The sequence below is a fragment of the Mercenaria mercenaria genome, chromosome 6 (genome assembly GCF_021730395.1).
Source record: "Mercenaria mercenaria strain notata chromosome 6, MADL_Memer_1, whole genome shotgun sequence".
Taxonomy (NCBI): Eukaryota; Metazoa; Mollusca; class Bivalvia; order Venerida; family Veneridae; genus Mercenaria; species Mercenaria mercenaria.
In genome coordinates this window covers 48,012,541-48,025,575 of record NC_069366.1, presented here as the reverse complement: position 1 = coordinate 48,025,575, position 13,035 = coordinate 48,012,541, and the positions used below count along the sequence as shown (strand labels likewise).

Below are 13,035 nucleotides of genomic sequence, written 5' to 3'. Positions count from 1 at the left end.
AAAAGCAGAAGAATGGGAAGCATTTTGGATCCAGTTTCAGATGTGTGCCAAAAGATGTAAATTTGATGATGATGAATTTGCGACACAACTTCTTAGTGCCTGAAAGGGAACGCCTTAACTTACGCAACAAGCCTCGGCTTCGGAGTACTAGAAGATGCCAGACTATTCGCAAAAGCTTTGAAGAGAAGATATGGTCATTCCGTACCTGCGCAAACACACAGAGCCCTGCTGAACAGTCTTAGGAAGAGTTCATCAGAGTCTATCCAGGACTTTGCATCAAGAGTACAAGCCGCAATGCTAAGGGCATACCCTGATATCGAAGAAACAGACACGTTTACCCAGTTGACCATACAACAGTTCTTGAATGGGTATCACGACCAAGACCTGGCAGCAGACGTTCAAAAATTCAATCCCAAGACATTAACAGAAGCGATAGACAAGCTAACCTGGATGGAATCCTGTAAACAGAATTCAAGGAAGCGACAAGGACTTAGACTGGTCAACATCAACAAGAGAGATACCGACACAGAAGATGAAATTTCAGATGAAGAACTGAATGACGTGCGACGTTTAAATGGGAGAAAATTTGTCACTGAGGACAGACTGATGCAATACGACAGAGATTCTAAATCAACCCTTAAAAGATTTGTGCGAGAACTTTTCGAAGAGTACTTAAAGCACCCCAGGGAAGATAAAGAAGAAACACTATCGTCCGATAAGTTGAGAGTGGAGAGACGGAAGCAAAATCAAGCAAAATACATATGCTATAACTGTAACCAAGAAGGTCACCTTAGTTATGACTGCCCACAAGCATCTAGAAAAGAAAGCCAGAAGAAAGCAGAAAACAAAGACAAGTCTTTAAACTCCAAAGGGCTGAGTCTGGAGGCCAATGCTCAGCCCATGATGTAGGAACCAAACCACCTAAAAAAGAAACGGCCATAATTATAGAAACCAATACAAGTGAACCAGAAGTGCGGGAGCTGTGCACCAGTGCCAGATCGGAAACAATCAAAAGCAACAGACAACCAGAAGAATGCCACCCTTTGACCACAGACATGGAGCTCAGTGAAGAGGAAGACAGTCAACTTCGTCCAGGACAGTTACAAATTATTATTGATAGGGTCAGAGCAGTTACAATAAAAGCCCCAGTTACAGTTCAAGGGCTAGAAACTAAGGCGGTTATCGATACTGGTGCAGAAGTTACAGTTCTCAGCGATCGACTATATCATCTCATACCAGAAAGTAAAAGACCACGGCTGAGGAAGGCAGGAAGGCGTTTAACAGTAGCAGATGCTGGTAAAGAGATGAGGACCGACGGAATAGCAGACCTGAACTTAACAATAGGAAAAATGTCTTTCACCTGGCCCGTATACATTGCACCCATTCGAGATGATATCCTTTTTGGGTGTGACATTATTGATGAAAAAGATCTCACAGTGAACACCAAGAAAGGGATACAGATAGACGGACAATGGTTGAGCTGCGAAGTCACCAGATCCTCAGATAAAGCTGCTAGAGTTAAAGTATTCCGATCAGTTACCATACCTGCATACTCAGAATCCATTCTTATTGGCCAGTGTAATGAGGTCATCACTGAAGAAGAAACTGTATTCATATTTGAAGCGTCAGAGGAAGCCAAGGATAAAATACTGGTAGCTAGGTGTGTGCTCTCCCCAACCAGCAACAAAGTTCCAATAAAAGTACTCAATACCAAGAATTCTCCAATAAAACTCAAGAAAGGACTGATACTAGGCGAACTCCAGAGAGCAGGAAGTCTCATCAGTACTGGGTTGACCGTTGATATTACAGCACAGGAAGAAGGCCCCAAACTTTGTCGTGTCAAGAGCTTCGAAGAAACGCATACAAGAAACATAACAAAAGGTCAATTTTCAGAAAGCACGAATGTCTTGTGCGGAGAAATCAACAAATTAGAAAAAGGTCTTTGTGAATTAAGGGAGGATTTACACCTAGACAAAGAAGAAGAGAAACAAGAAGGATGCATGATGCTACCGGAAGTACCCTCACACCTTCAAGGCCTATATAACAACACTATATGCCGGTTGGACAATAAGCAACAAGCTCAACTGACCAAACTTTTACTGAAACACCAAGATGCTTTCGCAAAATCCAAAACAGAAGTTGGGAAATGCTCAGTGCTCAAACATTCTATAGACACTGGCAATGCGGCACCCGTGCGCCAACAAATGAGAAGAACACCCCAAAAGTTCGAAGGCGAGGAGGAAAAATATGTACAAGAACAGTTAGCTGCCGGGACGATCAAACCATCCAGTTCAGCCTGGAGCTCCCCAATAGTGATGGTCCGTAAAAAATCAGGGAAATTCGAACCTGTATAGACTACAGGAAATTAAATGAAAGGACAGTAAAAGATGCATACCCCCTTCCAAGAATAGATATGTGTCTAGACTGCCTCTCGTCAGCAAAAGTATTTTCAACCGTAGATCTACAAAGCGCATACATGCAGTTAGAAGTGGCTGAAGAAGACAGGTATAAAACCGCATTTATAACAAAATCCGGCCTTTGGGAGTACACAGTCATGCCTTATGGACTATGCAATGCTGCAAGCTCTTTCCAGCGGTGTATGGAACTCATCTTTCGTGGTCTACAATGGGAAATCCTTCTGATTTATCTCGATGACATAATCGTAATCTCGCAAGATTACAATGAACATTTCAGCCGCCTAGATTTGGTGTTCTCAAAATTGCAAGAAGCCGGCCTAAAAATGAAAGCCTCCAAATGCGAGTTATTCAAGGAAGAGGTACTTTTCCTTGGCCATATAGTTGGACAAGACGGACTACGACCCAATCCGGATACTGTTAGTGCTGTTCAAGCCTGGAAAGAAATTCACAATGTGAAAGAAGCCATGAGTTTCCTTGGCCTATGCTCCTACTACAGACAGTATATAAAGAATTTCAGTCATCTGGCAGCACCAATTACAAAACTGACAAAGAAAAATGTACCGTTCGAGTGGACAGAGCAATGTCAAACCACCTTTGAAGAGCTGAAACTGAAGTTGTGTACAGCACCAATCTTAGCCTATCCAAAACCAGGACTGCGGTATATCCTAGATACAGATGCGAGCGACGTTGGAGTTTCTGCTGTGCTGTCACAGGTACAGGAAGGTAAAGAACGTGTCATCGCCTATGGGTCAAAGCGGTTGGATCTACATCAGGAAAGATACAGTGTCACTCGACGCGAGTTGTTAGCAGTGATTGTTTTCGTAGAGAAGTATCGACACTACCTCCTAGGGCAAAAGTTTCTACTACGGACTGACCATGGTTCTCTAAGGTGGATATTCGAGTTCAAGAACCCAAGGGGCCAGGTAGCGCGTTGGCTGGAGATCCTCTCACAATATGACTTCGAGATAGAGCACAGAGCTGGTACTAAACACCAGAATGCCGACAGCCTGTCAAGATGCGATTATGAACACGACAGATGCTTACACCCAGTGGAAGAAATAAATAACTGCGGAAATTGCCAGAAGAACAAGAAGACATGGGAACATTTTTTTCTGGACACTGATAACGTTGAAGACCTTAGTACAAAAACTGATTCTGTCACAAAGGTTCGAGCTCTGAGCACTGATGGCCAAAAGCGTTCTATTAGATTCAAGGTCCGTGCAGATACAAGAAACCCAGAAGATATACAAGTGGATCCCGAGGAATCTTACTTGCCCAGCTATACGCCACAGAACATAGAAGACCTCCAAAGGCAGGATCCAGATCTGATCCATTTACACGACTGGATGGATGATAAACAGACGCCATGTAGGGAGGAGGTAGCCAGCCTTAGCCCAGCAGTTCGGAAATTTTGGCTTAACGCGGAGAACCTTATACGGAGGAATGGCGTTATTTACCGTAAATGCTGGACATGCATAGCAAGGAAAGAGTACAAATTGCAGTTACTTGCACCAAAAGTATTACGAGCAGAAATTATCAGGAATCACCACGATACACTTACAGCAGGTCATTTCGGCATCAACAAAACATCAAAGAAAATTAGGGAAAAGTTCTACTGGTTTATGATGGACCTAGACATCAGACTCCACACCAGAAGATGCAAAAACTGCAATCAGAATAAAACACCAACTAAGAAGCCAAGAGCAGGACTACGACAGTACCTGGTCGGATACCCCATGGACCGTATAGGTATTGACATAATGGGACCAATGCCAGTAACACAGCAAAAAAATAAATACATCTTAGTAGTAGGTGACTACTTTACAAGATTCATGGAAGCTTACTGTATACCCAATCAAAATGCAGAGACAGTAGCCAAGAAGTTAGTGACTGAATTCATATCCAGATACGGAACTCCTCTCGAACTTCATTCAGATCAAGGCAAGAACTTTGAAAGCGACCTATTTAAAGAAGTGCTCAATCTTTTGGAGATCAAGAAGACCAGAACCACAGCATATAGACCAAGTTCGAATGGTCTTATTGAACGATTCAATGGTACCCTAGGGCGGATGATCAGGAAGTTTGTGGATGACAATCCATCCGATTGGGACAAGTTTATACCATTACTCCTGACAGCGTATAGGAGCACAGTACATCCATCAACAGGTTATACTCCTAATATGCTTATGTTTGGGAGGGAAGTCAACCTGCCGGCTAATTTGCTATTTCCTTTTCCGAAACACGACGATCCTGCAGATGTTCACCAATATCTTTATGAACTCCGAGATAAGATGGAAGAATGTTACCATTTGGCAAGAGAAACCTTACAGAAGCTGCAAACAGGCAAAAGAGAGACTATGATACCAGGATCTGTGAAAGGACCTATGAGCCAGGCGACGTTGTATACAAAAGAAATGGTTTGACTAGGAAGCTTGACCAGAAATACTCTGGACCATTTGTAGTGTCGAAGGTCTGCAGTCCAGCAGTTTACGAAATTAAGAGCAAGACCAAAACTTTGATAGTTCACCACGACAGACTCAAGCCGTTCGGGACGGAAAGGTTACCAAAATGGGCAGTGGCCCTGAAACAGAAGTCGAAACTTAACTAATAAAATACTGTTGTTAATCTAACACTACTTTAGCACTATGACCACATGACAGCATGTTTGTTCTTTTAACATCACAAGCAGGCACAAAATTGAGAACCAAAAGCAAGCAGCAGAAATATATTATAATTGTGACAATATTTGCAGATGAAGCCATGGGAGTGCCTCGCATGTAACTTTCAAGGATCCCGGACAGCCGTTGAAATCCATGTGAAGTCTGTCCACCTAAAGGTCGGCTGCAGCCACACAAACTACAATGGGTTCAGTGATAAGATCTGCCAGTCTGGGGATATAGATGTCACAGCTTTTATTAGGAGAACAGGCAACCACAAGGATAGCGGTACCCAGACAAGGAAAAGTGCACCGACCCAACAGGTGAAGAATCCACAGGAAGACATAGACAAGGCGACCCTCAAGTTTCACTTCTTCCGGCAAGAACCCTATTTGGCGTCAGGAGTACACAGCGCTTATGCACTTAGGCAGTGGACTAGCTTGTACGCAGCAGCTAACAACAGCACGACAGAGGCAGAGAAGGAGCTGTTCCCTCCACCAGAGAAACTGGAGACTAGGAAGGAGATGTCACTTGCTGAAGAGATAGTGTACTGTTCAGCTCAGCAGGCCATCCATGTTTACGACCAGAAGCCAGAGAAGTTCGACTTGGCAGTGCTCAATTGTCGCGAGGACAGAGGTTCAGTCTTTAAATCGTGAAATGTAACTCATTAAATTTCAAAGGCCATGCTCCAATTTTTATTTTCCCCCTGCAAATGTATATTTCATTGTATTAAAATAGGCTGTGTTATTTAACTTATTTAGCAGAATATTTGTTGAAATTGGCTGTCAAACACCATGAGTATTAACAAATTGCATACTGTTTTACTATTGTTACAAGCAATTACTATAATTGTTAAATTGTGTGTTTATTGTGTATAGAATTAGGATCAAAGTCTATTTTCTACAATTTACATATCAATATTGAAAGCCTTTGGCAAAAGTTTTATTGTAAGGCTCGACTTTACACTCTTGTCAGTTTTCTTTAACTACAATAGTCATAAGTAACTTAGCACATTTTGTAATATTACAAGAAATGTAAGTGCAGTAAAATTTTAATGTTTAATGTAAGTTATTTAAAGCTGATTTTAAGGTTTTATGTAATTGTTTCGTTTTGGCCAGAGCATGGTCCTAGGCCTGGAACAGTAAGAGTAAAGATGTAAATCAGACGCGGTATATTTGTGTTAAAAGTAGCGGCGGATTTCCAAATGTAAAGTCAGTTGCAGAGAATTCAATAAATATAAAGTGAGATAAATGATAAAACCTAGTTGAACACAACAAAGAGGGCTACAAGTGAATAAATCAAAGTGGTGCAAATGCCAAAGTGATAAGTTTTTATAATTGTGCAGTGTCTAAAAAAAAATAATAGTGTTCAAGAATATAAAGAAGTGCATAGTTTAGTCTTAAATAATAATAATAATAATAAGGAGAAGAAATAATAATGATATTCATAGTGCAAATTACAGTATTCAGTGGTCAAGGAGTCAATGGGATGATGGAGACAATATGAAGAGACAGAGCTTAATCGGAGGATATAGACACTCAAACGCAGATACCAAAGAGTGATAGAGACACTCAGAGATATTTTTATTCTATCTTTACTGTATTATAGATATAGAGATTATTTGGTTTACACTGTTCATGTTGTTCTATGCTATGTATATTTGAAAGTTTAATACTATTACATGTTGTTTTGTTTTATTGAAATAAAGGTTGAATCTCTTTGCATAATAGGTGGCTGTCCCATTGAAGGAATTTCGGGGACGAAATTGAGAAAAACTTTTGGGTAAAAGCTTTTCTTTTTCTAAAAGGAGGGCTTTGTAGTAAAACTGAATAATTTAGCACCTTATTATACCATATTATGCAATATATTACACAATGCTTGATTACCATAATATTTCTTTTAATAGTAGAAATATATTACAGTCTTTTACAGGCTGAACTTCTATATGACTTAAACTTCATAATACATATTTAAGCTAGTGAAATCAAGGGAGATAATCCAAAGTTGGGAATTCGTAACTTAGTATAAACAAGTGTTTTACTTTTTGTTTACTTATTTTTGTTTATTAAAGAGCATTTTTATCTTGTACTTTGTGTTAGAAAGTGATATACTTTTATTTTCATGCTTTCTAAGCCATTAAACCACTTTTTAGCACCATTTTTCTCATTTTAGAAGAAGGGTCAGTCTATTTTTTACTTGAGGTAATGCAGCAGGTAGATTACACTTTATTAAATTCCAAAGATTTATAATGTTATAAGGTTATATTTTGTAAAAAGCACTCTTTTTACTTCTATACATACTTTTAAGTTGATTTACAGTAAAATTAATAGTTAAAAGTCTTTAAAAGTGTAATTTCACAGTTATGTAAGCACTGATCCCTGACTTACCTACAGCTAAAAATAGCCAGAGTCCATTGATTGGCTTTGTCCACTCTAATTAGGGGACACTGTTGTTTATTGATTTTGGTTTATGACTTATTGATTTATTTTAGCCAGCTTCTTTGAACCATTGTATATGTGTGTACAAGTATTATATTAGTTTTGGTAATTTTGGCCACATTAGGACTTTATATTACTTAAATACTTTTTATTGTGTAAACCTGATAAGCCTTTAGGTTGGGTTAGTCCAACCTGAATCATTCTGATTGGCTAGTTGAATTTTTGCTTCTTTTGTGTGTATTTAAGTGGGATTTTGATAGCAGTCAAAACATTCTGGTCCACTCTTCTCAATAAACACTTACGAAAAAGGAAAACTTTTGGAAATCGAAGGTATTTTAGAATAAATTATTTATTCTAGTAACCTTTTCTGAAAATAATAGACATTTAACAAATTGTTTAGATCTTAGGGAAAAGTTTAATCGTTTTAAAAATAAAAGAATTATTTTTTCCTTTTTAATAACAAATTGTTTTGGTCTTAAGCTGGAGTAAGAGTTTATAAGTTTACTCTTATAGCTCTGCTTCAACTTTATATAAGGATACTTAGTTGCTTGTCTCCTAGTGAGACCTGGCTGGTAGACCTGTGAGCTGCCCTCCAGGCGACTGATTTCCTTGAGCACAAACTGCTATTATTTGACTGGTCTTCTAAGTTAGGTTATTAAGTAAATAACAGTCTTAATTACAGTAAAGGATCAGAATCGCTCAAGTTTAGTTAGGAACATATTTTTCTTGTCCCGTAATACTTAAATTTAAGTACATTCAAGGTTTGAATTAGGTTTCAGTCAGCAACCATGTTAAGATGTGGCCTTTCTTGTTAGCTGCTTTAAATATTGTTTGCAATCTGTTCATACTTAGTACTATTATAGTGTCAGTGTCTGTTATTGCAATTCAAAATCACATTTTACAAACTTGGTTGGCACTTGTTCAGAATAATTTTGCACTGTTTCATAACTTCACATTACCATCTTGTGTTTAGAGTTTATCTGTATACTTAAAACTGTTGACTTAATACAATTCATCAAACTAACCTGGTGTTATTTCTTTTATTCTTAATTAGTTACCCATATCAAACTGAGTTGACCTTATTATTATAAATTAAGCTTTCTGGCTGGGCTATACTGAGTTAATTACAATAAATTGAACCAACAAACTACAGCCAGTGGTGTCCATCCTGACAGTACTTTAAATCACCACTCGGGTTACGAACAATTGTATAACTCCCCGTAACCAAAACCGATAGACCGTATCACAGAAAAGTAGCCACACCACATATAGTGTATATCTTTATACTATTTTCACCTATTTGCTTAGTTTAATATTCTTAATTTATGTTGATACGTTTTACTAAAAGAATAAAAATTCGTATGCATGTGCGTCCTTGTAAATATCTTGTAGGGATGATAGTTTTCCTATATTTTACGAAAGAAAATGCTAACAATCATTTGCGGTTTCGATGCCGACATTTATATTTCACGGCGTTCATTTTCTTTTCTATTGTTTGACATATCTGCTTAATTTAATATTCATAATTTATAATAATACATTTTCTAAAAGAAAAGAAAAACGTGTGTATGTGCGTCTCTGTAGATATCATGTATCAATAACAGTTTTCCAGAATTTTACGAAAGACAATACAAATAATGTTTGAATCTTAACAGAACTGATTATTACAATTATATTGCAATATCGCATTAAACTTCCAAATAGCGAGTGTGAAAAAATAATGCTTGAATCATTAAATTTCAACTTCGAATTAGATAATTGTTATCAATACTGATCAAAGATAAAGTGACCGAAAAGCGAGCACACGCTGTCATGATTACGTCACTCGATTCATGTCACCCGCTATGCGAATCGTGAAATACACGAGCCGGCTTCCTGTGTCGTGTGTCATTCATTAATTACGGGTAAGAAATTATTAACACAGTGACAATTTTATGATAATTAGTTGTAAGTGGGCAATTCAAAAGGCACTTGGCGCATATGGATTTCTTGGAGGGCAGCGTGGCGCACGGGAAAAGGGGCATGGCGCGGCGCCACGCTGAAAATGCCTAGGAAAAACACTATCAAGTGACATCATACTACTTGGGGTCATCAGGTAATTATAATTAAACAGTCCTGGAAATAGGATCAGATGATTTTTTAAGTATATTTCCCATATAACTCACATATTAACTAAGTGACCCCAGGGTGGGGCCTCTTTTAACCCCAGGGGCATAATTTGAACAATTTTGGTAGAGTACTACTAGACAACGCATCATACCAAATATCAAAAGCCTAGGTCGTATGGTTTCAGACAAGAAGATTTTTAAAGCTTTTTCCTATACAAGTCTTTATAAAATTTGGGACCCCCAGGCGGGCAGGGCAGGGCCTCTTTTCACCCAAGGGATACAATTTGAACAATTTTGGTTGACGACCATAAGACAATGCTACAAACCAATTATCAAAGGTCTAAGTGTTGTGGTTTCAGACAAGAAGATTTTAAAACTTTTTTTCCTATATAAGTCTATGTAAAACTTGGGAGCCCCCGGGGCGGGGCCATATTTGACCCTAGGGAGACAATTTGAAAAATCTTGGTAGAGGACCACTAGATGATGCTACATACCAAATATCAAAGCCTTAGGCCATGTGGTTTTGTACAAGAAGATTTTCAAAGTTTTCCCTATATAAGTCTACATAAACCATGTGACCCCCGGGGTGGGGCCATATTTGGATAATTTGAATAATTTTGGTAGAGGACCAATAGATGATGCTACACACCAGATATCAAAGCCCTAGGCCTTGTGGTTTTGGACAAGAAGATTTTTAAAGTTTTTCCTTTCGGTTGCCATGGCAACCAGAGTTCTGCATGGAATTCAATTCTTTGAATAGTTTTGAAAGGGGGCCACCCAAGGATCATTCCTGTGAAGTTTGGTTTAATTCTGCCCTGTGGTTTTCAAGAAGAAGATTTTTTTAGAAATTGTTGACGGATGGCATACGACGTACTATGCACGACTGACGACAGACATCAAGCGGTCTCAATGGCTCATCTTGTCACAATGTGACAGGTGAGCTAAAAAAAAATTGACCAGCATTGTCCAATAAATTTTTTTGGGGCTCAGCATTTTATGCGGGTAGGTAGGGAGACAGCAAACAAACATATTTTCAATTTTGGCCTAGTGTGTCTTTGAATACTGTATCAAATAGTTCACTTGAACTAAGTTCAGGTTTCTAGTTCTGCTAATGGGGGTAAAGTTGTGGTGTTATCGGCTTGAGAGGGCATGTTTGTGATTTGTGAGAAAGAGGCCCAAGATGTTATTTCCTGTAGTGGGGATGGTGACCATTTGCTAAAGAAAACACTGTTATTTAAAGGCAGTGGCTAGCGGTCCAGTAACCGAATCCTTGGATAACGTGTGTAGGGCTTTCTATAGGTCCAGTAATCAATATCATATATTGATTCATATTATATGAATACTTTTAAAATGGTACCTGCAGAGAAGAAACTTTCATCTATCAAAATCTGGTAATGGTTTAAAAAATTTGCTTTCTTTTTTTGTGCTTTTAAATACATTGCAAATATGGGAAACAGAGAAGTATTTATAATCCTTTAATCACAAGTTAAACGATCATGAATTTGATAAATTATATATAGTAATGATCCATTTATGCATAGTAATTAATGGAATGTTTTATCACTTACGTATTTTTGTGGGATTGAAGGATTAAAACTTGTAATAAACTTATACTTTTCTTTAGTATTTTAGAATTGGATTGTGCTCAGAAGTTGGTGAATTCATTTACTGCTAAAGTAAATAACAGTTACTGACAGAAATTGCTGACAAAATTTCACATTCAATAGGTTTCCAATCAGAGTAAGAGATCATAAAAAAATATTTACAACAAGAGCTGTCATTAATGGTGGCAAATGCCCAGCAGCACCTTGACCTTTGACCTGGTGACCCCAAAGTCAGTAGGGGTCGTGTACTCAATAAGTACTATCAGCAGCATGTGAAGTTTGAAGGTCCTGGGTGCAGTGGTTCATGAGTAAAGTGCCTTCATGCAAAAAATTAACGTTGTGACGAATGAACGAACGAACAGTTAAAAACTAATATGCCTCCCTTCGGGGGCAAAAAAAACTACATTATAACGGCAACTTTATGACAACTACATAATTATAACTTTTCCCCAGCAATTACCATAATACTTGTAACACAGTACATAAAAGTACAAGTATATTGATTACCAGACCTTTATACTCCGAGTCTAGAGGCCCGGTTACTGGACACCTAGCCACTTCCTTCATTAAAATGGCAAGGCTTTAACCTTCTACTGCATTTTAATTTCAATCCCAGATTCTGAAACAAAACCATCAATAACCATATTTTAATAACCAAGACCTTAGGGGTTCAAAACCTCAAACAAACTAATTGATGGAAACACTGATGATATGTTTAAAAACTTTCCAAACAAAACAATTAAAACAAATCTTACTAGATCCCTCTGGTCGGACTCCTTGTGCCTTGATCCATACAAGCTGACTATAGGTTGGTTTTATCTCCAGTGTTCGTCTCTCTGGTTTTGTCTTTGAGAAGAATATAGTAACAACCTTTCCTGTCTCTAAATCTCCAAGTAAATGCATGGTTCCCGTGTCTGGTAGCCCATTGTATATGGGGGCCGCCATCTTGGATTTCTTTCAGAATAGTCTTCCTGGTCTGAAACTTCGAATTCTTTACGTGTTTTCCATAGAAAACGAGAATGACATGCTATCTGCCGAGCTTTTTCAATTCCTTGAAATGTCAGCGACACGATTATACATTCCAGATCACTAAATACCAATTAACAACATCAAATTATAACATTCTTCCGGGGTCAACATGCAAATTCACTTTGACAAGGGGCATAACGCTGGAAATCAAATTAAGCGGGCACCTGTTAGTTTCGTACTCAATTCATTTCGAAACTATTTATGTGCGAGAAGGATTATTTGTTAGAGTTTATGTTTTCATGGAATCTAAAAACGAGAATTTTCGAGCGTCCTTCCAGAAAATAATTCAAATGCCTTCAATAAAAATATATGTCGAGAAAATAATCATTCTTTCATAAAATTAATTTATTAATAGCCTCATACTGTGAGACTTTCTACTGGCCGGGGTTTAAATGCATATAATATTCTTTGTGATGGACGTTACATCTTTGATTGTCGGTATCTTATATGATTCTCTCATTTTCTCGATCCTTAACGTTTTTACGCACGTCAATCTTTGGTATGTATTCCATTTAACTTGATGGTTGTTAACATCTACAATTAATTTTGATGAAAATAAGTCAGCACTGAACACAAGTTGGAATAACAGCAGCGACAGAGACGGTTGACGTTATCACTACGCCACTGACTCCAAATATAAACGTCTCAGACGAAAAGTTACGCATTGTCTTCCAAAACTTCTGTAACTACGACTGGCCTTACAGCAGAAAATTAGAAAAACAACAACCCAGATAGCAGACATGCGTTGGCCCAACGTTGGGCCAACTGCAGTCTCTTCGTTG

General features: G+C 38.2%; 1 protein-coding gene across 11 annotated transcripts in view; it reads right to left on the bottom strand.

Moving 5' to 3' along the window:
* The window catches only part of LOC123550511 (1-phosphatidylinositol 4,5-bisphosphate phosphodiesterase gamma-1-like), a 139,773-nt gene extending 127,366 nt beyond the window's left edge, over positions 1-12,407 (bottom strand). For all 11 annotated transcript variants that reach the window (XM_053545784.1, XM_053545790.1, XM_053545789.1 and 8 more), the window contains exon 1: positions 11,980-12,407. In XM_053545784.1, coding sequence (XP_053401759.1) covers positions 11,980-12,169 — 190 coding nt within the window. In that variant the 5' untranslated portion in view covers positions 12,170-12,407. The remainder of the gene's footprint in view (positions 1-11,979) is intronic.
* Positions 12,408-13,035: the final 628 nt, after the last annotated feature.